We start from the raw sequence: 21196 nt of genomic DNA, 5'->3' as shown, positions 1-21196 counted from the left end.
TAGTATTTCATTGTGTGGCTCCCTGCTTTCGGAGATGACTACTCCACCTATGCTGTTTATTCTCTAGAACAGTTCAAGAGAAGAAGCCACAAAACAGACTAGAGCAAAGGGAAGCCTCCTATTTTTACAAGAGTTTTTAGCCTTAAGATTTCTCCCTCAGAGCTTTCACATTGGATTCAGAGAAGGGAGACATTTCAGCACTGGTCTCTGCAGCACTTGGCACAACCCAGTGATGGCTGCAGCCCACCCCCAGCATGCAGCAAGTGGTAGTGCTACACAGCAGCCAACCAAATGGGTGCACGTGCAAATACTGCTGCTCCCTCCGAGCAGTAAAATACACTTTGTCCATGCTACACAGCAGTACCTTTGCAAACACCACTGATTCCTCAGATACTCAGAGCAACAGTTAATTTGACAGAGATTGGATCAGGGATCCACACTAGCCCGTTGGCAGAAATAATTATTTCATTTTATAATGATTTGTGAAGATGACTGGTTTTACAACAAAAACTGTTAAACTCATGTAGGAAAACAAAAATAAAATTATGTGGTGTCTATAAAAATGAGGGCCCTTACAGTTACTTCCCTTCAAAAACCCCTCAACCCTGAAGAGACTCATCTCCTTCATTTCCTTCTGGAAGTGAAATGCTACCCTGGGCCTTGAGGTGATGGTAGTATTATGGCGAGCTTATTTCACAACTCAAGCATCAAAGGCCACCCTCACCTGATGCTTGGCCATCTCCAATCCCTCCAAAACCATCGTTTTAAAGTCCTCCTGTTTGTCCTGTGGAAGGAAAGAGGAGAACTTTCAGACTGCATTTCACATATCATACTAAGACTTTGCCATGAAGGCCGTGCAGTTGCTTGGTTGGGTGCTGTGTTTCAGCAGGAAAAAAAAGAAGCAAAATTCACCTGCCCCAAAGAGCCCATCATCTAGAAACCACAGACTCTGGGGCTCTGGGACACTGCTACACAGTAACAGTGTTCTTCTGTGCATTGCAGTAATGCAAAAGGAAGGTTTTAAGCACATTTGTTTCAGACAGAGCCTGAGAAATACCATACGAAGGGAGCAAGAACATTAGTCAGTGAGCTCCAATAAAAAGTTGAAGTCAATTGAAACAGTTTGCTCAGAAACTATATTTTCTAAGAAAAATGCACAGCTATATGCAACAGAGTTCTTCTGCATGCAACGAAGAAGGGGTCTGGAAATCAGTATTCATCACCTCACACTCATCTCATCCTCACACCTCCAGTTATGGCTCACAGTGTGCAACTAACACCACTACTGACAGGCTGTGGAAATCTCAGGAAGCCTTCTGCATTCTGATGCATGCCGTGGAAGTCCTGACTTCAAGCATCTATCTCAACATACAGTACTTACCAGCATGTATATGTCATACATCACATGTATTTCCTAATTTGTGCAGAGAGATTATTTGGAATATGAGAATCTTCTAACAGCTACAGCATGTTAGATCAAACATGAGAGCTCGAGGATCTCGGTTAAATCAGCCAGTTAGAGCTCATTATTCATTTTTACAGGTGAGAGGAAGAGAGTTTGATTGTCCAAAGGCAATAAAGTAAGAATGTGCATGTGCTTCAAGTGGTTTCTTTATCCCTATGACATGAGGTTTGCTAGCTAAGTTCAGACTTGCTTGCAACTAAGTTATCTCTAAACTTCTCTATTTAGGCACTTGTATATCAGTAATTGTTTATTTGTTCAGAGAAAACATTTAACAGACTGTAAACACAGTAAGCTATCCCTGCTACAGCCCTGACCATGCCATCCTGATACAGGGATCCCTAAGGATGAAACTTCAAAGCTTCCTCCCAGGTGCCTTTGAGCTTCCTCCTCATTTCCCAGGCTCACACAGCAACTCATCCCACTTGAGAGCCTGCCTGGGGGGTACTCACAGCAGGAGCAGCAAGATATCTGACAGCAATGCTCTGCCCCTGTGGCAGCAGACAGGAGCTCCTCTGGACAGTGTTTGGTCAGCTTCCAATGGCTGACCAGGCCTTTGCCACAGCCAAACTTGGGTTTTGACATACCTCATGTGCCAATAACGATAGCTCTAATTCTGCTCCCATTTTATAAGTTATGCAGCTAAGATTTTCTCTAGAACCACTTCCATTGCTCTATTCCTTCTTCCATTCACAGTAACTACTCTGAGGAAAAACTCATTCTGTCCTGACTGTGCACTGCTTCAATACTGTTCTGTCATTTTTAGAAATGCAATGGTTTTCTACATACTTAAATGCAATTATTATAAATGAAACAGCTTTACTGTTTCAAAAGGTAATTATTCTACTACCTACATATACAACTGGCTATCTAAAAATGACTTATGTCTAATATAGACTTCTAATCAGGAAACTCTGGGCTATTACTTGAGTAGAAAGTAAAATGCGTTTCAAAGCCACTGACCATAGTGACCCTTTTAAAATACCTATTTACAGTTTTTGTCTGATGCTGGCCTGAGATTACTCTAATGAAAATCTCCCACGCTATGTATACTCCCATCTATTCAACAACATCACAAGACAGTGCTGCAAGTTTCTGTACTTGCACGTTTTCAATGCAGGCAGAACTGGATGGCAGTGGCATACCTTTGCTTTCTTTCGCAGCAGTTTTGCTAGGCGCACCACATAAGGTTTGAATTCCCTCTGATGCGTTCCCTGTCTTCGTACCTCCAAGCCTGAATCATCTGATGCTTCTGGAATAAAAGCCCAGCGATACCTGCCATGAGATAACACAAGCAGACATTATCTTTACCGAACGCACAGCTCTTCAGCTAGATCTAAGAACATGAGACGCTGAGAAAATCTAGTGAAATATCAGAGAGGAACAAAAGCCAAAACTCAGTATTTGCCAAGAGAGAACAGCAAAATCATTTTCTCAAAAGTAGAGATATCGCCAAGAAAAATGGAGTTATCTTATTCTATTAGAGTTTATTAAAGTATTAAGGATGCCAAAACTGAGGCAGTGAAGCTAGAAGTGCGTATATTCACATCTTTGTTGTGTCTAAGGGAACCCAAAAGGAATTGTGAATTACAAAATATGTAAGTTGCACAAAACATGAGCACGTTTGTGATACTTACTGTAATACACCAAACGTTCTCAGCACACTTGTGATACTACGACACATCAAATGTACTCAATATACTGTGTCAATAACAGGAATTCATTTCTGTTACCTATTCATAGGCCAAAGGACAAAAGGGACTATTCCCTTCTCTTCTGCTTACTGCACTGTAAAAAACAGCAGTTTGAATTTTACTCTGTAAAGGAAATTCAGGTTTCTGCCTTGAAAGCTTCAGTCCCAGTCTGTGAGAATGCTGTAAAAGACAGCTATCCAGCATGACTAGTGTCTCTCCAGAAATGTGCAGCGACGACCTCAATAACATTTTTAGCCTAATGGCAGAGATTAGAATAGCATAGAAAGCTTGGAAAGAATTATGAATCAAATCTTCAGTAAATAAAACAAGAAACTCTTAAGATTAGCTTTAGATTTAGAAATACTGTGGGGCATAACTGGACAGTTTGTGCACAAGTCCGTGCACCATCTAGCACACACGAGAATCTTTTCAACAATAGGACAACTCGAGCCATCTGCAGAGCTGTGCCAGGGACAGTCACTACTGTGCCACGTATAGGAAGAGACGAGATGCTTTGTTTTGTCCTGGGCTGTCTCTTCTACAATCCCCAGCATTGTTTTGCATTCAGTTCTTCCAGCAGATAGGACCGCAGAGGCACTGAGAAAGCAGTTTGTACATGTGAACACAGCTGCCCAGAAGCAACCTATGGGATCCCCTTACCAAACAGATTTGTTGCAATGTATTTCAGTCAGATCACACAGGAGTAATTTAAGAGAAGTCATATTGAGATCATACCATCGGTCATCTGATCTGATGACTCACTCACTGAAACATACTGGGTGTATCTTAGGTTCTTGGACATTACCTCAACTAAGTACTGGAAAAGCAAAGTATTTGAATAAATTGCTATTACTGATTAGCTCAGAGGTGTGGAGAATCTCCAGCCAGAGACTATGTCAAAGCAGCCTGAAATCATCTGCTGCATAGCTCTATTTGTTCTGGGGGCCACTCTGACACTGGGAAGGGATGGACTGCAGGCTACTCTGGATGAAGGCCAGAAATGGAAAGGAAATAGGAAAACGAAGGTTTTGAACAGCAGAATTTTACCAAGAGGCACAGTAAAACATTCAGAAACTCAGATAATAGCATCTTCTACTCACATCTGAAATTGAGGAAGATTTTCAGATGGTAAAGCTAAGGCCAAATCCAGAAATTTGCAAGCAGACAAGTACAGATTCAGCCATCTCTGGCTATTGTAGGATGTGGAGAAACCATTGCCCCCTGTGTACGTTGTCTCCAGACCAGCAACAGATGGGCCAGAAGTCCTAAAATAAAGTACCACAGACAGGTGAGCCGATGTTGCCTCTCACTCTATGGGCCAATCCTCCGGTGTTTGCTCTTATAAAGATTAAAAACATTTTACTTCCCAAAATAATCCCAAATGCATAAATCAAAATAGAATATTGCATGGTTATGCTATTGCTGGAGTTTTGTAAGAGTGTGTGTATGTGTATAAAAATCATATAAATATGTATATAAAAATACAAAAGTATATTATGCTGTATCTGATTCCTGCCAGTCATCGAAATTAAGAAGGAGCTTTAACTTGGCAGCCAAGCAGACATTACTTTATTTTACAGAATATTATTCAAAAGAATAAAGAGAAGCTAGGAAGAAAACAAAGAACAAGACTTGGGCAAATATCCCTCTTTGTTCTTTTGAGAAATCAATTTCAATTGGTAGCATTGACTGAAAATGCATCATACTATGCAGAAGGTAAATGCAATAGAAATTAACAGTAAAACAAGATAGAAAGATCTAGTTCATCTTTGTATCTAAAACTAGAAGACGTTACCTTTTTATTAAAGAAAAGTAAAAACTTTGCAATCTTATTCTAAATATATGTGTGAAACAGAAAGCTAAAGTCATGCCAGGCCTATTTGAGTTGAAAAAGCAGTGTCATTTTACATGGAAGACACAAAGAACTAGCACACTTGTATTGTGTAAGCTACCCTAGATGTTTATGAACAAGTTAGGAGTGGTACTTTTGCTTGTTTGTTTTACTCTGATTGTGTTCTTGGTACTGCAGTCAGACTGGAGTACACTTCACTTGTACTTTTCATTTAGGCTGAGCAATTGTAAGACAAACTATTCTAACAAATGACAGCCCATCAACATGCCAGGACATTTAACAAGCTAGAAAAGCGGAAGTTCATAAGTTTACCTGGAAATGTCTTCGTCTGCAGTGAGCTCCTGCTCCATCAGTAAAAACACTTGCACCTGAAGACCAAATGTATTTTAATACAGTTTTCTTATGGACTGCTACCCAGGAAAATGCTGTAGGGAGGTGTGAGTAATAACCCTTAAAGTTCTGAACAACAGTTCCTCTACTTCCATTCTTGGATGACAAAATAACTCCTGTACTGCAAGTGGAAATTGGAACCGATATGCATGTGGAAATTGAAACTCATATACAGTCTAAAGTAGCATAAAGACCTGACTCTTTTACAATCAGAATTTCCTAGAAAGGGAGCCCAGCAGAGAGCAAGACCTAAAGGAAATGACAATAAAGAATTATACAAAAAAACAGCCAAGCTCAGGTGTGAATGCCTGAAGATGACACAGTTTTGTCCGATGGAAACAGTTTCTTGACTGAGGCAGCTTGCATAAATAAATAGGGTACAACACAGAAACAAGAGAGGCACACTGTTCTTAGCTCTTAGCAGTTCTAGCAGAGTATAATGACATTTCTACTACTTATACTGCTTACAAGCTTAAAAATAAATGCATGTACTTCTTTAAATAAATAAATAAATTCTCTTGATCTTTAAAATACTCCTTAGAGCTTTTCTAATTCATTGCTTGGATCAGTGGTTAACTAAGGGCTAGGTTAGGCACCAACAGATATCAGAAAAATCCCAAGTGATTCTGATTGCCAGTTTGTTAATGCCTTACAAACTACTTCACCTACAGGTTCATGGACCAATGTTGGATACTGAACACAGTCATTTGAGTTTTGGCTTCGGGAATAGGAATAGCTCTGAATGACCATTAACTGCCAACGCAGCATGGATTCCAATTCTTTCTTTCAGAGTTTTCTCAGCTTTGTTGTTGGAGAAAAAGGGCGGAATGACCATGGAAGTAGCTACAAGGACTAGGAATGGTGGAAAAGGTACGTGTACATAAGTAGAAATTGAAGCAGGAACCACAAAGGTAAATACAAATTTAAGTCAGGAGACACCTGAACGGCTTCAGTAACATAATCCAACAGGTGTTCTGTTTGGTTGGAAAAAATAGACTACAAAAATAAGTTTTTTGCTTGTGTCTATTTTGTGTAGTTACATGCATAGTATCTAAAGAAGATTTTTTAAAAATCATTATGGATATGGGTTTCATCTCCAGCTTCCACCAGTCTTTCAGATAACGTGTGCTAACTGCAACTTACCAGTTCGGTGATCATTGTAGGCCAAAGAGAAGTAAGGTGCTGCGGAGACATTCTTAAAAGCAATACTCTGAAAAACAGGAACACTTGGGAATGAAGGGTGGGCACCTGTGGCAAACGAAGACTTTCTACCAATCTTTCTGAAACAAAAAGCCAAGAAAGCTTCCTCAGTTCAGAATAGTAGAGTAACTCCAGCTAGTATTTTTTTATTCCTGCATTTACTCTCACTTGCGTTGTTTTTGTTTTGTTTTAAATATTTTTCATTACTTCTTTATATTGACAGAATAAAGCTGTAGCAAGCAGCCACTTACACTGACAAGGAACCTCAGAACTGCAGTGTATTTTTATTAAACTTCTCCATTCCAAATGCAGTATTTCATCTGCTCATTTTAAGCAGTTTCCCTCGTTCCAGAAAAAGGAGTAAGGAGATTCCAAAAAATATAACAGCTCAAACAACTAAAATATATATTACTGAAAAAGCTGCATCATCACAGTATATGAAATATTATGCAAGGATAATACACTATTTAACTATAAGCACCATTGTGCATTCAATACGGAGGCAATAATTAAAGAAATTTTTCAGTCAAGCCAATACATGCACTTTGCAGTTCAGAGCAGCAAAATTATTTGTATCTTGAGCATAATTAATCAGCTTCTGACAGACTGGGAAAAACAAAACAAAACAAAAAACATCTCCAAGGAACAAACCCTGGAACAAATGTAATCGGGAAGATGATGTAACTATCTGTGTGGAGGAAGAGATCAAGGTGCCTGCTTTGGTAGCATTAGCAGATAACATATCAAGAAGATGCCATAATTATTTGCATCATCTTAGAAGAAAACCAACCAGACTTCATTCCCAATCATGTAAAAAGGTCAGTTAAAGAGATATTCTTCAGCAATAAATGGGATATATATACAGAGCAGCAGATAAAAGTCACGAATTCAAAAACTCTTCAAGGTCAGATTTTGTATTTATCCCTAGTTGAACATTCAAGATATAAGTATTTACCATGTCAAAGAGCACTTTTTGGGTGTCTGAGGACATTGATTAAGGTGTAAAATGACAAATGAGTAAATAATCTGTTAGAGAACTGGTAATGAAAGTCCACGTACTTTGTAATCATGTAAGATTAAAAGTGTTCTGAGGAAAATCTGTAGTAATTCCATACTCAGTATGCACAGATATTCATTCCAGGGAACAAATTTACCTGCTGTTATCCTGTTATACAAATAATTCCTCAGGCAATCAGATTCCAGAAGAACTCCATGAACTGCTACATTTTTACTGACCTTGTATATCTGGCAGGTACTTCTGGTATTGGTCTATCTCACTACTAAAAATTGCAAAAGCCAGTCTCTTCAGGAGCATAGCACGCTGTTCCAGCTCTGCTTCTCTATTAGCAAAGAGATTGAGAGAACTGCTCTGAGCCACAGCCACTCGTGCTGAAAGAGATAATGAGTAACACAGATGAAAATTAAATTTCCCTTTCGTTTCACTTAAAGGAGCAAATAACTCTTACATTCATTGCATTAATGTAGCTCAAAAGCAGCCATTAAGAAGATGCATATTTTGCAATTTGCATTCTTAAAAACTGTGATTTCAAATATACATTTGAAAGAAAACTCATAGGTATACACAGTGCAGCTGGGCTTGGCTGCTCACTTCAAAAGATCTTATGTATGTATCACTAGAAACAAGTACTTGAAAGAAAGAAAAAAATATACTGGATAATTCAAATAAACTGGAATAAACACCAAACAAGTGCTTTCTTCAAAATACTTATTCCTCCTCCCAGCCCCCTCCCCTTCTTTTTTTCTTCCTCTACAAGTTTTCCTTGGAGAAAAGTCATTGCTACATCACTGAATACTTACTCATCAAATCTCTGAATGTGGTTTTGTCATGTGTCATCAAATTATCCATAATAGCTCTCCAGCTAAAAGAGAAAGATTTCACACAAGTCAAAAAAGTGAGAAATACTTACAGGAAGCTTCTCTTGTTCTTTTAACGAACACCAGCTCCAAGCTCTCTACAGTACCACTTACACTGCACAGTTTGATTTGATCTGAAACTATAAATATTTATTGCTTTTTCTCACAAAAAATACTTTAAAAAAATCTTAAAATTGAAAAAAAGAAGAAGGAATACACACTAGGTAAATGAGTTTCATAATTTAAGTGGTAATCTACAACACTACATCCCTCCATATTTCTCTCAATATAAGGCTGTTAGAAATTTTTGGTTTGCATACATAAAACTTGCAGTAATCCTCGATATAGGCAGCAAAAGAAAAGCCTTACTGGTTAACACAAGAAGCATCCATCTGGAAGAAGGTAGAATCCATGAAGAGATCAAATGCTTCCTTCTTCCATGCTCTCCTTGTATACTGATACCCACTAAGACTGCTCAATAACTGAACACAGGCTCGATAGCTGGATGCATTGTGAGCACTAAACAAAATAAGTCAACAGGAAAGAATTGTAAATTGTTGACAAACACTCACGAAATTTCAACTGGCTGTTGAGATCTACATATATTGAATACATTCTAAAGATACCTGTGATTACGGAGGTAGGGTACAACATAGTGCATGATATTTACAAGCAAAGGAATAACCCTCTCCTTTTCATCACTGTAGAAAACCATATCCAAGAGATGAGCCAAAACCTGCAACAGGTGAGGAAGTTATGTTATTCTGCATTCTCAAACTACCTTTTATTTACTACACAGCTACTTACACTATAATGTCCTTCACTGAACATTCAAGTTTATGATAGAACTGATCACATTTCAGGTACTACACAAAATCCAGAAGTATAAATGTCCCTTAATTTTTTTTTAGAACAAACAAATATTAAAACACAGAAGCATCAGCTCTTGGACAAATAATTCCACAAAACAACCTGTGAAAGAAAAATTCCAAGGACTGACTGTGATTATCATTAGTAAATTACACAAAAAAAATCTATTAACATGCAAAGTCTTCCAGCAGAGCAGCAACCCATACCGCACATCTGAAAAGGCACGCTCTACTTCACATTAATCTCATTGTATATTTATAACCGGCTTCATAACAAAGTTTCCTTTATTGTTACACGACAGGAACCAGAATCCATTCACACCAGTGTTTCCCATCAAAGCTCATTCTCCAAGCCCTTCACAGCAAGAAAAGATTATTATAAGGCAGTATTTATTACACTTGAGGAAATACTTACCTCAGAAAGTAGGGTCAATGCATGGACACTATAAACCGACGGAGTTATGCTTGAAGTTTCCATTGCTGGAGACAACATATCTAAATGAAGACAACAGTAATGAAGTCCAAAGTTATTTTTCTCCAGCCATTATTCACCTTGTAAGTGTATTTTAACAACATACGTTTTGAAGGTATACAGACTTCACCAGATGCACTGTGTAAGGCAGTAAGGCTTCAACAATACTGAAGCATTTTTAATGTATTCAAGTAGGGTAGAACTGTCCTCTTTGTTCATCTTGGTGTGATAATTAATATTTATTTAAAAGATTCATTTAGGATAAAAAGGATGAGAACAAAACTACCTTCAACATCTGATTCTAAGTTGTTTCCATCAACCATAATCTTAGGGGAGGGCTTCACCTCTAAGTTTCGTCTTAACCAAGTAGTCTGTTCCAATGAAGAACCAGCAATGGCCCCAATAGCGTCCACTATCTTGTGTGTTACATCCTGATGAAAAAAAACAAACAGGCTTTTAGGAACTTTCAGTGAAAGAACTACATTATTGTCCTGACAGATGTTTCTGTAGAAAATCTCTTCACCACTTAGGTAAAGGACAGCTTTAAAAATCACTTCTAAATACTGCTCAGTTCATTCTGTGATTAAGAACATCACAGAAAATGAGATAGTCTTCAACAGATTATGAACAGTACTAAGTAGAAGACACTAGAGATACGCTTAAGAGTACAGAACTGATACATGAGGTAATTCTGGTACATTCAAGAAAGCCAATAGAATAAAAATCCGTGCTGAATACATCCTCCTGTGAGAAAGGTGGACTACAGTGTTCTCATAAAATCCCTTCTAACCACATGCACTGACTACAGCTCTGAACACACAGCTGGTTGTGGCAGCAACATTCTCATCATAAGATAAGAAAGATACTGAAAGAGAAATGTAAGCTTTGATCTACTGGCACTTCTAGTATTTGGACAACAGTAGGAAACTGTTTGCTGTCTACAAACAATTGCCTAACTCAGGATGGACTCTGCATGTTTTCCAACAGGACATTATCACATCATCTTGTAACCGAACCACAGGCACATCTAACCAAACACTTTTGCTTGTTAACCAACAAAAATGTTAATTAGTAATTAGGTACTTGGGAACAAGCCACAGCATAATTTGAACATGAGCATATGAATGCATGCTGCTACATACATCTTAAAACAAAGTTCAGCATTTTAATAATAACAGAACCTCTATTGTGAGAGAGAGAAAATAATTCCTTTATATCCTTCTCCCCATTAGAATTTTTCAAGCTATTGTTTTAAGGAGAAAAGAGTTTAGGAAACCTAGTAAAAAGAATATTTTAGGAACGAAAAATTATGACAAAATTAAAAGAACAGGCAAGGCCCTGCTGACTAGAAACATAAAATAAGAACACAGACAAAGAGAATACACAAACACTTAATTGGAGGAAATAAATATTAAATAAAATAGCAAAGAGCACATTGCTTTAAGGCTAGCAAGTTTAATAAAGGCTGTTCTATTACAAACACATTTTTGATGTCTATCTCTCAGTCTGCATTCCAGCCTCACAACCCTTTGGCTACTGACCAGCTCTCTAACAGTTCCCACCCTCTGCCTTTTCCACATCTCCCACTGACCTTCCCCTGCAACCCCCTCTCGCTTCCCAAACTGTTTCATTGGAAAACTGGCAGCACCTGGCTGCTGTCTCTCCCTGCAAAGTGGCACTAATCAACTCCATGGAACAGTCAATTTTCAGAAGGTATAATATTTTTCAGGACATGTTAGCCCAAAATTGAGCATCAGTCTCTAGACAGATAGAAAATTTTCTTCAGAAGCTACAATAAATAAAGCAGTCAACTAATAAGTGAAGTTTATCTATTAATTGCCTTATTAATTGCTTAAGGAATACTCTTATAGAGAGAAATCTCTTGAGTAAAGCACTGTCATTCAAATATTTCTACCAACTTCAGCATTTATTTCTCAATATTTTCAAAGAGTCAAACATGTAAAAATTTCTCACCTGAAGATCTCTTTGGTCTTTCTTATTCTCCAGACTTGGATTTTTCATAATAAACTCATTAAGAACACTGAAAATAAATTGAAGTAGACACGGATTTTATAATACGTTATTCAGTTATTTTGAAACCCAGGGCAAATCTGAATCAGTACAAATTCCACACATCTACACTGAGCTTCTTTAGAAGCTTCTCTTCATGGAGAAGAGAAAGCTCTCGGGACACCTCACTGCGGTCTTCCAGTATTTAGAGGATGCTTAGATAGGAGACAGGGTTTTTTTTATTGGGCAGATAGTGATTGAACAAGGGGGAATGGCTTTAAACAAAAAAAAAAAAAAGAAAAAAAAAAGAGGGGAGGTTTAGGTTAGATGTTAGGATCCTTGGAGGCACTCAAGGCCAGCTTGGATGCAGCCCTGGGCAGCCTGATCTGGTGGGTGGCAGCCCTGCTCACATCATGAGGGTTAGAACTGAATGGAATTGAAGGTCCCTTCTGACCTCAGCCATTTCATGCTTTTATGATTCTTTGGAAACTGCAAACATCAAGTGCACTTACCCAAGTATGAGGAACTGTCCTGGAGCTGGAAGACCAACCTGGATGGAATCCTTCAACAGAAGTAGCAGAGCTGCCCAACTATCCACTAAGCTGGTCACTGGAATCCTGAAACATAAAACAATGACAGCAATAAAAATAGCAATGTCTTGCTCAGGTGCTCCCCAGACATTCCTTTTTACCTCACAATTCTCCTATCAGATAATGTTAATCAACACATACACAAGTTTCTTATTATTAGGGAGCAACATCAGGAACAGGAGCAAGAAGGAAGAACAATAAAAACAAGATTTGTGTAGAACCAATGAATTATAGCACAATTAACATCAGTTTTCCTTATGCTGCAAGGAGATTTCCTGCAGGATTTTTAGACATGGGAAGAAAGATGATACAGAATTAGGAAACTCACAAAATCCCTTTTTATTTTTTTATAATACCTTCAACTCAAAACGATTTATATTGAAGTGGCAATTTATCTTCCTAGAGGTTATAAAACATTCAGGTTGTCCACCTACCTGTGTCATCAAGACACATTTAACTTTTTGTCTTACCTTTGAGTATAAGCATAGAAAAACTGCAACATGCAGACTTCCAGTGAAAGATGTTTCTGGGAAAAAAAGATATGAAAACTGTCAGAAGAACAAACTGACTTGCTCCTCTCTTGCTACAGCAAAAATGAAAACACTGTGTTATCGCAACGTCTGAAGATGCAACTTAATTAATTAACAGGGTTTTATGAATATCTATTGAGGCATCTCTCTACAAAATTTGGAGAGGCCTTCTCTAGAAAAATCAGAGAACGCTATTCAGAAAACCTGGAAAGATAGGTTATAATGGATATAAATTTGACAATTGCCTTAAATTTTTAAAATCTCATTTCTTTAACATCCTAAACCCTATGTGTTGTGTCAAGAAGGCAGTCCAAGAAACAAAGTAACCTTCATGTAAGTAACCTATTGCTACAAAACAGTTAGTACAGAAGCATGAAACAGGACTTTAGAGTTGTTCAAAAAATGGTATTGACTTAATGGCTTCCCTCCAAAAGTTGATCCATCTACAAGATATTCAAAATTCCTGTACTTACTGTGAGAATAACTATTTGCTCAATATTGCTCATGAAGTATCTATATTATCAGTGTCCTAAGTTCTGGTAAGAAGACATTAAATAAACAAACAGCACTTCCTCAGTTTACATACCTTGTCCTTTGCTATGGCAGGAGGCTGCTTCAAAACTTCTTTCACTGTTTGTATAACAGTCTCAGTTCTCATAACACTGATAGACCGAACTAGCTCAACCAGCAGAAGCTGTTCTTCACCTGCTGTAGGTATAACCTGGAAGAATAGATACGTTGCATTATCATCACATAGCCTATATTAAGATTAAGACATTTTGCCTCACGGGCTTGCTTCTGAAGTAAATGGAATGAGACCAACTATACGGATGGAGGAGAAACAGTATCCTGATCACAAATGCCTTGCAGAGCATCATGTTTTTACAGTCTACAAAGCATCTTTGTAAGTTGTCTTTCCTGTTCATGGTGCTTTTAAGAAAGCTCTACAAAGGAGTAAATTTCTAGGAAGCAAAGAACAATATTCTGACAATTTAAGAGTTGAAATATAAATAGCTACACTTGATATGTTAGAAGCAACTTTACAGTAGGTTTCTAGCCAGGGCATGATACAAGTCAAAAGCTTCTACAGAATCATCACCAAACAGAGTATTATGTTAAAAAGATGCACTACAGAGGTTGAGAAGGGCAGTGAGGCAGAGAACATAAGTTCTGCTGCAGCATCTGTGATAATTACATAAATAAAACCAGAAGTATAACATATATGCAGCAGCTTCATAATTGTGGCTTCAAAAGCAAAAAGGCAGCTAATATTCTATTTGAGCAAATCTGGACAAATAAAAAGGATAGAGATTAAACTCTGACATCTGACTATGAATACAGTGACCTATAACTCGTTCAACAAAATCATGCTTTTGACAGACTGTGGCTGTCAAAATAGGATATATGAACAAAAAAATCTCAACTATTTATCAGGGCATTTATCTTGCATCTGCATTACTAAGTCTGTGAACAAATTGTTACTTTCTAGTTTTGCTATGGTGCAGCTTTGCTGGCACACATAGTTTTTGAGTCTAAAAAGGTATAGGAAAAAAATGCAAGGTTTTAAACTGGTAATTCCCTGAAGGAACAGATGCTAGTTAAAAATATTTTCCATTTCACTGAAATGCTGAAATATTAGCCCTATCATTTTTAAATCACTTAAAGCTATCACTGCTATTTGAAGGGATTGTGTTAACACAAACATACCTTTGTTCTGGAAGTGTTTTTATTTTGTTTCCTTTCATTCCATACAAAAGCAATGGCAGCCATGAAGTGAACACCATGATTCATTGAAATTGGTCCCAACAACTCAAGAATCTGTTGCCTCAAATTCTGAAACATGAAATAACACCAACCTTTAGATAAGCACTCCTGCATTACGTGTAGAACAACTAGCACTAAAGCCAGACTTGGACAGCAACTATCGCTAATTTTTTGTGACAATGGAAGAATGCACTCAACAGGGTTCATAAAGCTCTGCTTTAGATGTGGTACTCTTCAACCATTTTATTAATGAGTAAGATGAAGGAAGAGAAAATACACTCCGTAAATTTGCAAATGATAATGAAAAGGGAAGAGACTGAAAGGAAAATACAGAAATCAAAGTGATCTGACAAATTGGAAAAATGTCCTGAAAAAGGTGGACTACAGTAACAAACTTGAGCTTCGCATGCAAAGGGAGAGGAAAAACAACTGATTATTCAGGGTGAAAAAGTATTTAGATAGCAGTGCTGCATAAAAATAAAATCTCTGGATTACAGCAGATCACAAAGTCACTGTGACAACTTTGCAAGGGAAGAGAAAAAGAAGAGCATTCATAAACAGCAGCACTTCATGACAGACATACAATATTTACCCTGAAAGAAGATACCATGTACCATGTCCAGTTTTGGACACCTTACTTCAAGAAATGTACACAAGCTGAGAGAACTCAAACTATAAAAAACAAGAAAGATTAGTGATACAGAAAGTGACCTATAAGAGGAAGAAATGGGTATGTACAGTCAGGAGATGAACATTAGTGGAGACATATCTATCAACTGTGTATGAGAATTATGAAGAAAGAAAACATTTGCATCTACAAATAGAGATAGACTTTATTGTAAGTGAGATAAAAATTAAGTAGTAGGAAAAGAATTATATAAAAAAGAACACATTACTCTAGGAGTCTGAAATACTCATTATTTAAACTCTCAACAGCATGTGTGTGCCATCCTTCTTTAGGCAAGTTTGGGTCGGAAAAAAAGAGCTTTTTTTTTCTTATGCTACTTTCTCATCCTGTCCTTCATCCAGATTTTTTTTTAAGACAGAAATATTTCTGAGAAAAATGCACTTCATCTGTTTTCTGAAAGTCATTTCTAGTCTGGCCACATACATTCAAGCAGAAATTGTATAAGCCTGCAAGAAATTGTTACACAGAATCCTGGAATTTGACTGTGCACTTGCCACAAGTGTGGTTGCCAGGCTTAAAAAGGATTTCTTCATGCATAGCACATGTTGGGTGTTCTGTTGAATACTATGGATTTGGGCAAAATAAAGAAAATCTGGGATTTACAGAAAAGTTCATGTTGAACTGGAGTACAAAAGCTTTTCTTATTTTCACAGAAGCAGTGTATATCATGTGCCTTCCAGAAGTACAGACTCTTCTCCTGCCATTGAGTAGGAAGCCCTACTGGAAGTCCAAATAGAACCACAGATAACGTTTGTGGAAAGACATGCAGTCTTAAGACAAGGAGTTATGACTCCTTCAGCCTGAACGACAAAGGTTGAAAGGGATGTAAAATAGAATCATCAAAACCAGTACTTGGTGTATTTGGACTAACTATGAGGAAAACATTTTTAAACATTTCAGATTTAAATGACAATTTCATATTTAAGAATGTGCAGTATTAGAAGTCTGAAGTGCTTCCAATAAGAGCCCTAGGCAGCATTCTCAGTATGGTCCTACTTGATTCCCTACTTAGATTGTCTTCTAGATTACAGTTGCTGGCTTACTGCTTGCTAGGATATTTCTCCCCATGCATAGTGACATCACTGTATGGACACTGAATAAACAAAGGAACTAGTTCAAAAATGCCCAAGTTCAAGGTGTTACAAGAGGAGAGCTCTCTTACTAAGATTTTAGATGAGTATTTCACATCTCTTGAAGCATAAAAGGGTGGTTTCAACGGCTCAAGTATTATTCAGGATGGATGTAATTTTTTTTGTAGAAAAACAGGGGAGATGAATTGTTGTCAGCTGGTAATATTTAAAAGTAGATTCAATACCCATTTATGAAAGCCTTGTTTTTGGAAGGATGGGTAGATTAGGACAAATGTGTTAAAAGCCAGTTTACATTTAAGAGATGCAAGTGGATTTATTTGACAAAAAGTATTTAGGAACCATTTAAATGATGTTATGCCTGATATTCTGACCTTTGTTGACCCAAGATTAATAGTGGTAACGGATGCAGCAGCAGCAGCAGCAGTTTTCTCTGAGGAGTCTGCTAGGTGAAGAATGTTCCACAGCAACGTCACAGAAGACATGATCATATGCAGGATAGACAGAATCCCATTGCGTGCTTCAATCAAGTGCTTCTGATCTACATTAACCAAAAGCTAGTGGATTTCAGGAGAAAAGAGGAGGAAGAGTATTAAATATCTACATTAAACAACATTAATAAAATAGCATAAATTGAGACAATGTACACGAAAGCTCTACATCTTGATTTCTTTTCCAAAACACTGTTCCAATGATTTGTACAGTATGCACAAGTTGAGTCTATCAAATAATCAATTAAAGAATCTTTTGATTCTCAGTCATTCAGTATGGAATGCATTCTGAACACGTGGCACGTGAACACGGGATGACTACAGCAATTTCGTATCACGTCAAAGTCTTTGCAAAACATTTATCTCAGAATTTGAGATTTGCACATGCAAACAGTTTTCAGTTATTTCTAAATGAAAAGAAGGCAAATAAGAACAAAAATAAAACAACAAAGGAAAAACAAGACAGCAGAAACAGGAGGACAGAAGTGTTGCAGAATGTGGATCCAGTTTCTAAGAGACTATGAGATCAAAAATGTTGCTTGACTAAGAGAAAAAAAGGAATATAAAAAAGAAAAAAGATAGTATTTTGATACATTGCATGATGAATACAATCCAGTCAGAATCTGTCAGACAGATATCAGCAAGGAAATACACTGCACAGGAACCTCTCACATGACCAAGTAAGTTTACCTGATGATACTGTGTTGATGGATCTAGGAGGCAGTAATGAATTATTGTTGTAATCCCTTCCAATAACGTAAGAACCATATCTGGAGGAGTGACTGATGCCATCCAAATAGGTCTAAAACAGATAATACAGTTTTTTAAATGAGTTTCTCAAAGCAATTCAACACAATCAAATACATTTTACAAGATAATATGCCTCTACATACACATACCTATTATCAGATAATCCTGTTTCATATTTATATTGTTGAATTAAATTATCTAAGTTCCTGCAGAGCTGAAGAGTCACAGAAACAACCACCCTCTGAAGAACTTTTCCCATGTAAGGCAAAGTGGAAGTGATAAGGCCAATCCACTGAGGATGCATTTTACAGGCACAGTGTTGATGTAAAGCTCTTATCACTGCACAAAGAAACATGCCTTGGCAGGTTATTGGCTGGGAATGTAAATACTGAAGAGAAGTCATTGGCTGCTGGGGACCAATGTGCTCCAAGTCTGTTATGACAAAGTCAAAGCCTGTTTCGTTCTCCTCAGGCACAGTCATTACTTTATGTTCCAGCACAATCAGCCGTTGAAGTACTTTTAGAAGCTGCGACTGTAGAGTACTGCCATTGTCAAATTCATCTTCAGAGAAATTTATAAGGCTGTCTTCAGAAAAACCTTCTTCTACAGCCACTATGTTTTTTCCAGCCATCTTTTCACTGTGCCATTTCTGCGCGCTAAAGATAGACGAGAGCAGACAATGCAGGATCACTTTCTGAACCTTGCACTTAGATAACATGTCCGAAATGAAACTAGGAAAACCCTTTGCAGAGCTTTCTATAACTTTTGCCAACTCAGCGAAGAGGAGCGTCAAAATTTCTATACTCATCATTTGCATATTACGGTTTCCTATCAGATCTGTCGAGGTCACTTTAACATGAGTAGGGTAGTGGCTCCGCATATAATACAAACACAAGGAGATAAGGATTTCTATGTACATAGAACTCCGAAAGTTATGGTTAGAATCAACCGGGATGTGACTGTAGAAATCCTTGCCCATAACAGATATCCGATGCCTGGCTAGAAGATTCTGGAGCAGTGACAGCTGAGGAGTGTATGCATTGTTGACACTGGTAGTGGAGATAGCACTTACAAAAGCTGAAGGATTTGTTTTCAGAATTGCTTTAATTGCAGAAAAAGCATACAAAGTTCTTGAAGAGTCATACAGCTGAAGATAAAGCAGCACATGTTGATACAACGGATGGATATTAAAGTTGGGAGATTTCCGCATCCCTGGGGAACCCACATCACTTTCAATTTCTGAAATTTCTCCTTCCCCACAACTGTACCAGTTTTCTAAATCAAGACCATCACTGAAGAACACATTTGTTTGTTTAAGCTTCTCTGTTTGTGCTTTCTTCTTCTCCTCATCTTTCTTTTTGGCTATTTTCACCTTTGGTTTTGCACCTGGTTGCTTACCAGCTTCTTTAACAATTGTTTCCTTCTCTGACATTTTTTCTGGTAGTTTTCCTTTGAAGTTGAACTGAATACTACTGTGGCTTCGCTTTCTGGACTTGGATTCTGTGGAAGTAAGAGTGAGATCAGAGAGGGATTGCTGGCTTGCTGTAATACAGGGTGAAGAGTTATTTCTTGAAATTTCATCTCTTAAGCTCTCAAGTCCAGTCTCAGTTGATGCTGATAATAATTGGGAGCTGTCATTACTAACCAAACTACTTTGGCTACTTTGAATATTTTGTTCTTCACTTTTAGTCACCTCTTCAGGATTATCCAAAGGACTGAATTTACATGAAATATCCTCAGAGAGCAGACTGTATTTAACTGGTTCATTCTCTTCTCCAAGACTGCTTACAACTTTGCATATAAGATCAGTAACCACTTGCTGCACAATTTCATCAGGTGAATCTTCTCTGAGAGTCTGAGAGCTATCTTGAGCACTCAGGCTTTCTGTTTCCACCTCATAACTGATATTATCTCCAGTAGATGACTGAGAGCAGCCTGAGTCAGAACTCTGCAGTATTTCAATCTGATTGTCAGGAAGATCAAAATCAGACACAACCATTGGAATGGTCTCACTGCTGGTACTTAACAAGGAAAGTCTGTCACTCAGAGGATTGACAGTCAGGCTGAAGTTCTCCATTTCATCCATAGCAAGATGTTTTTCATTGCCTTCTTTAGGTATGATAAGTTGTCCTTGGCTTACAGGCACATGAGTAAATGCTTGAAGAGAAACAAACAATAAACATCACACACAATGTTTTGTTTTTCAGAATAGAATTTAAAATTAAAATTTAGAATTTTAGCTATTATCAAGACTTCTAATTATATAAAGGCATGGTCAGTAGATCTTTTTTTCCACTTGAAAGCAGAAAAACATTAATAAGAAAGCAATATATCCGCATAAACCAAGCAAGATTACTTTAGTACTAGACCTTAGTAAAACAACATAATTCCCTCAGGAGAAATAACAGTCATACCTACTTGTGATTTGATTAAAAAATATATATATATACAATAAACAGAAAGATATTTAAACTGAATCAGCATGTTTTCAGTCAGCTCCATGTTATTTATTCTAATTCACAAAAGCATTTCACTTCTTTGCTAAGCTTCTACTGAATTCCATAAGACATAAAACATTCTTTGCATGAGAATACGAATATACTGCCTTAATATAGTAGGGCAATTAAACTTCAAAAGCACTTGGGGTACCTAGATTTGAATTAAAAAACATGCATAAATGCATACGTAAGCAGCAGTCACACTTTTTTTTTGCCAATTATGCTAAACAAAATTTGTATTTTAAATATGTAGATAGCAAATTAAAAAATTAACTAATGAACTTTGTAGAGTTTTCTTTCGTACGTACCATCAGCACAGCTAAACTTCTGCATAAAGTGTTTTTCATTTTCTTCTTCAGGGTGATAGGGAGACTTAGTCCAGTAACACTCAGCCTGTACTCGCTGAACAGAAACTCGTTGAGTTTTTGGATGAAGAAGCAATAGGAGCAAAGGCTCAAGGACTCTTGCAATATCGTGTCTTTGAAGTACTTGATTTAACCAAGCCTGTCCCACTGACCAAGTAGAACCATCCAAGCTGTTAAGGCTGTCCAGCATGATAAACAGAGATCTAGAACAGGAAGAAGAATGAACCTCACATATTCTGTACTACCCAGTGCTGCACTGCCTACAACAACCCAGTATAATCTCATTTGAATCTGACACATGACAAATCTCTATGCATTAGAACATATTCCAGTATACTTCTCACATAAAACACCATTGTCTTTGGAACTCCACAATCCTAGGTTTTGCATTTTAGTTCAGTCTATTTAAGAAACTGCCAGGAAAAGCTAGTAATAAAATCAGTTAACAATGCTCTTGCAGTAATAGTAGTATAGTCAAAGTATTTGTTCAGCTCTGAGCGTAGCAAGGTTCGGTTGTCTATAAATGCTATCAGAGCACAAAACCATAAAATGCTAATTCACACAGTTACAATGAAAAGAAGACAATTCATTAAAGGAACTTCTCTTCA

General features: G+C 37.4%; 1 protein-coding gene across 6 annotated transcripts in view; it reads right to left on the bottom strand.

Moving 5' to 3' along the window:
- The window catches only part of DOP1A (DOP1 leucine zipper like protein A), a 60797-nt gene that overhangs the window by 2521 nt on the left and 37080 nt on the right, over window positions 1-21196 (bottom strand). For 3 of the 6 annotated variants that reach the window (XM_042816492.1, XM_042816502.1, XM_042816482.1), the window contains exons 18-37: window positions 20532-20791; window positions 17875-19882; window positions 17666-17777; window positions 16859-17041; window positions 14652-14777; window positions 13531-13665; window positions 12885-12940; window positions 12337-12441; window positions 11789-11855; window positions 10101-10245; window positions 9758-9837; window positions 9100-9209; window positions 8843-8992; window positions 8417-8478; window positions 7835-7987; window positions 6542-6678; window positions 5321-5376; window positions 4257-4421; window positions 2608-2737; window positions 725-784 (exon numbers count right to left, since the gene is read on the bottom strand). In XM_042816492.1, coding sequence (XP_042672426.1) covers window positions 725-784; window positions 2608-2737; window positions 4257-4421; window positions 5321-5376; window positions 6542-6678; window positions 7835-7987; window positions 8417-8478; window positions 8843-8992; window positions 9100-9209; window positions 9758-9837; window positions 10101-10245; window positions 11789-11855; window positions 12337-12441; window positions 12885-12940; window positions 13531-13665; window positions 14652-14777; window positions 16859-17041; window positions 17666-17777; window positions 17875-19882; window positions 20532-20791 — 4300 coding nt within the window. Of the gene's footprint in view, window positions 1-724; window positions 785-2607; window positions 2738-4256; window positions 4422-5320; window positions 5377-6541; window positions 6679-7834; window positions 7988-8416; window positions 8479-8842; window positions 8993-9099; window positions 9210-9757; window positions 9838-10100; window positions 10246-11788; window positions 11856-12336; window positions 12442-12884; window positions 12941-13530; window positions 13666-14651; window positions 14778-16858; window positions 17042-17665; window positions 17778-17874; window positions 19883-20531; window positions 20792-21196 lie in introns of those variants that run through there. The other 3 variants (XM_042816512.1, XR_006168409.1, XM_042816523.1) reach the window with 3 other exon arrangements.

Source organism: Centrocercus urophasianus, unplaced genomic scaffold (assembly GCF_019232065.1).
Source record: "Centrocercus urophasianus isolate 14NV4802_14NV808 unplaced genomic scaffold, USGS_Curo_1.0 seq_10, whole genome shotgun sequence".
In the NCBI taxonomy this organism is placed as follows: domain Eukaryota; kingdom Metazoa; phylum Chordata; class Aves; order Galliformes; family Phasianidae; genus Centrocercus; species Centrocercus urophasianus.
The sequence above is the reverse complement of the archived record's forward strand: the minus strand, read 5'-3'. Positions and strand labels throughout refer to the sequence as shown.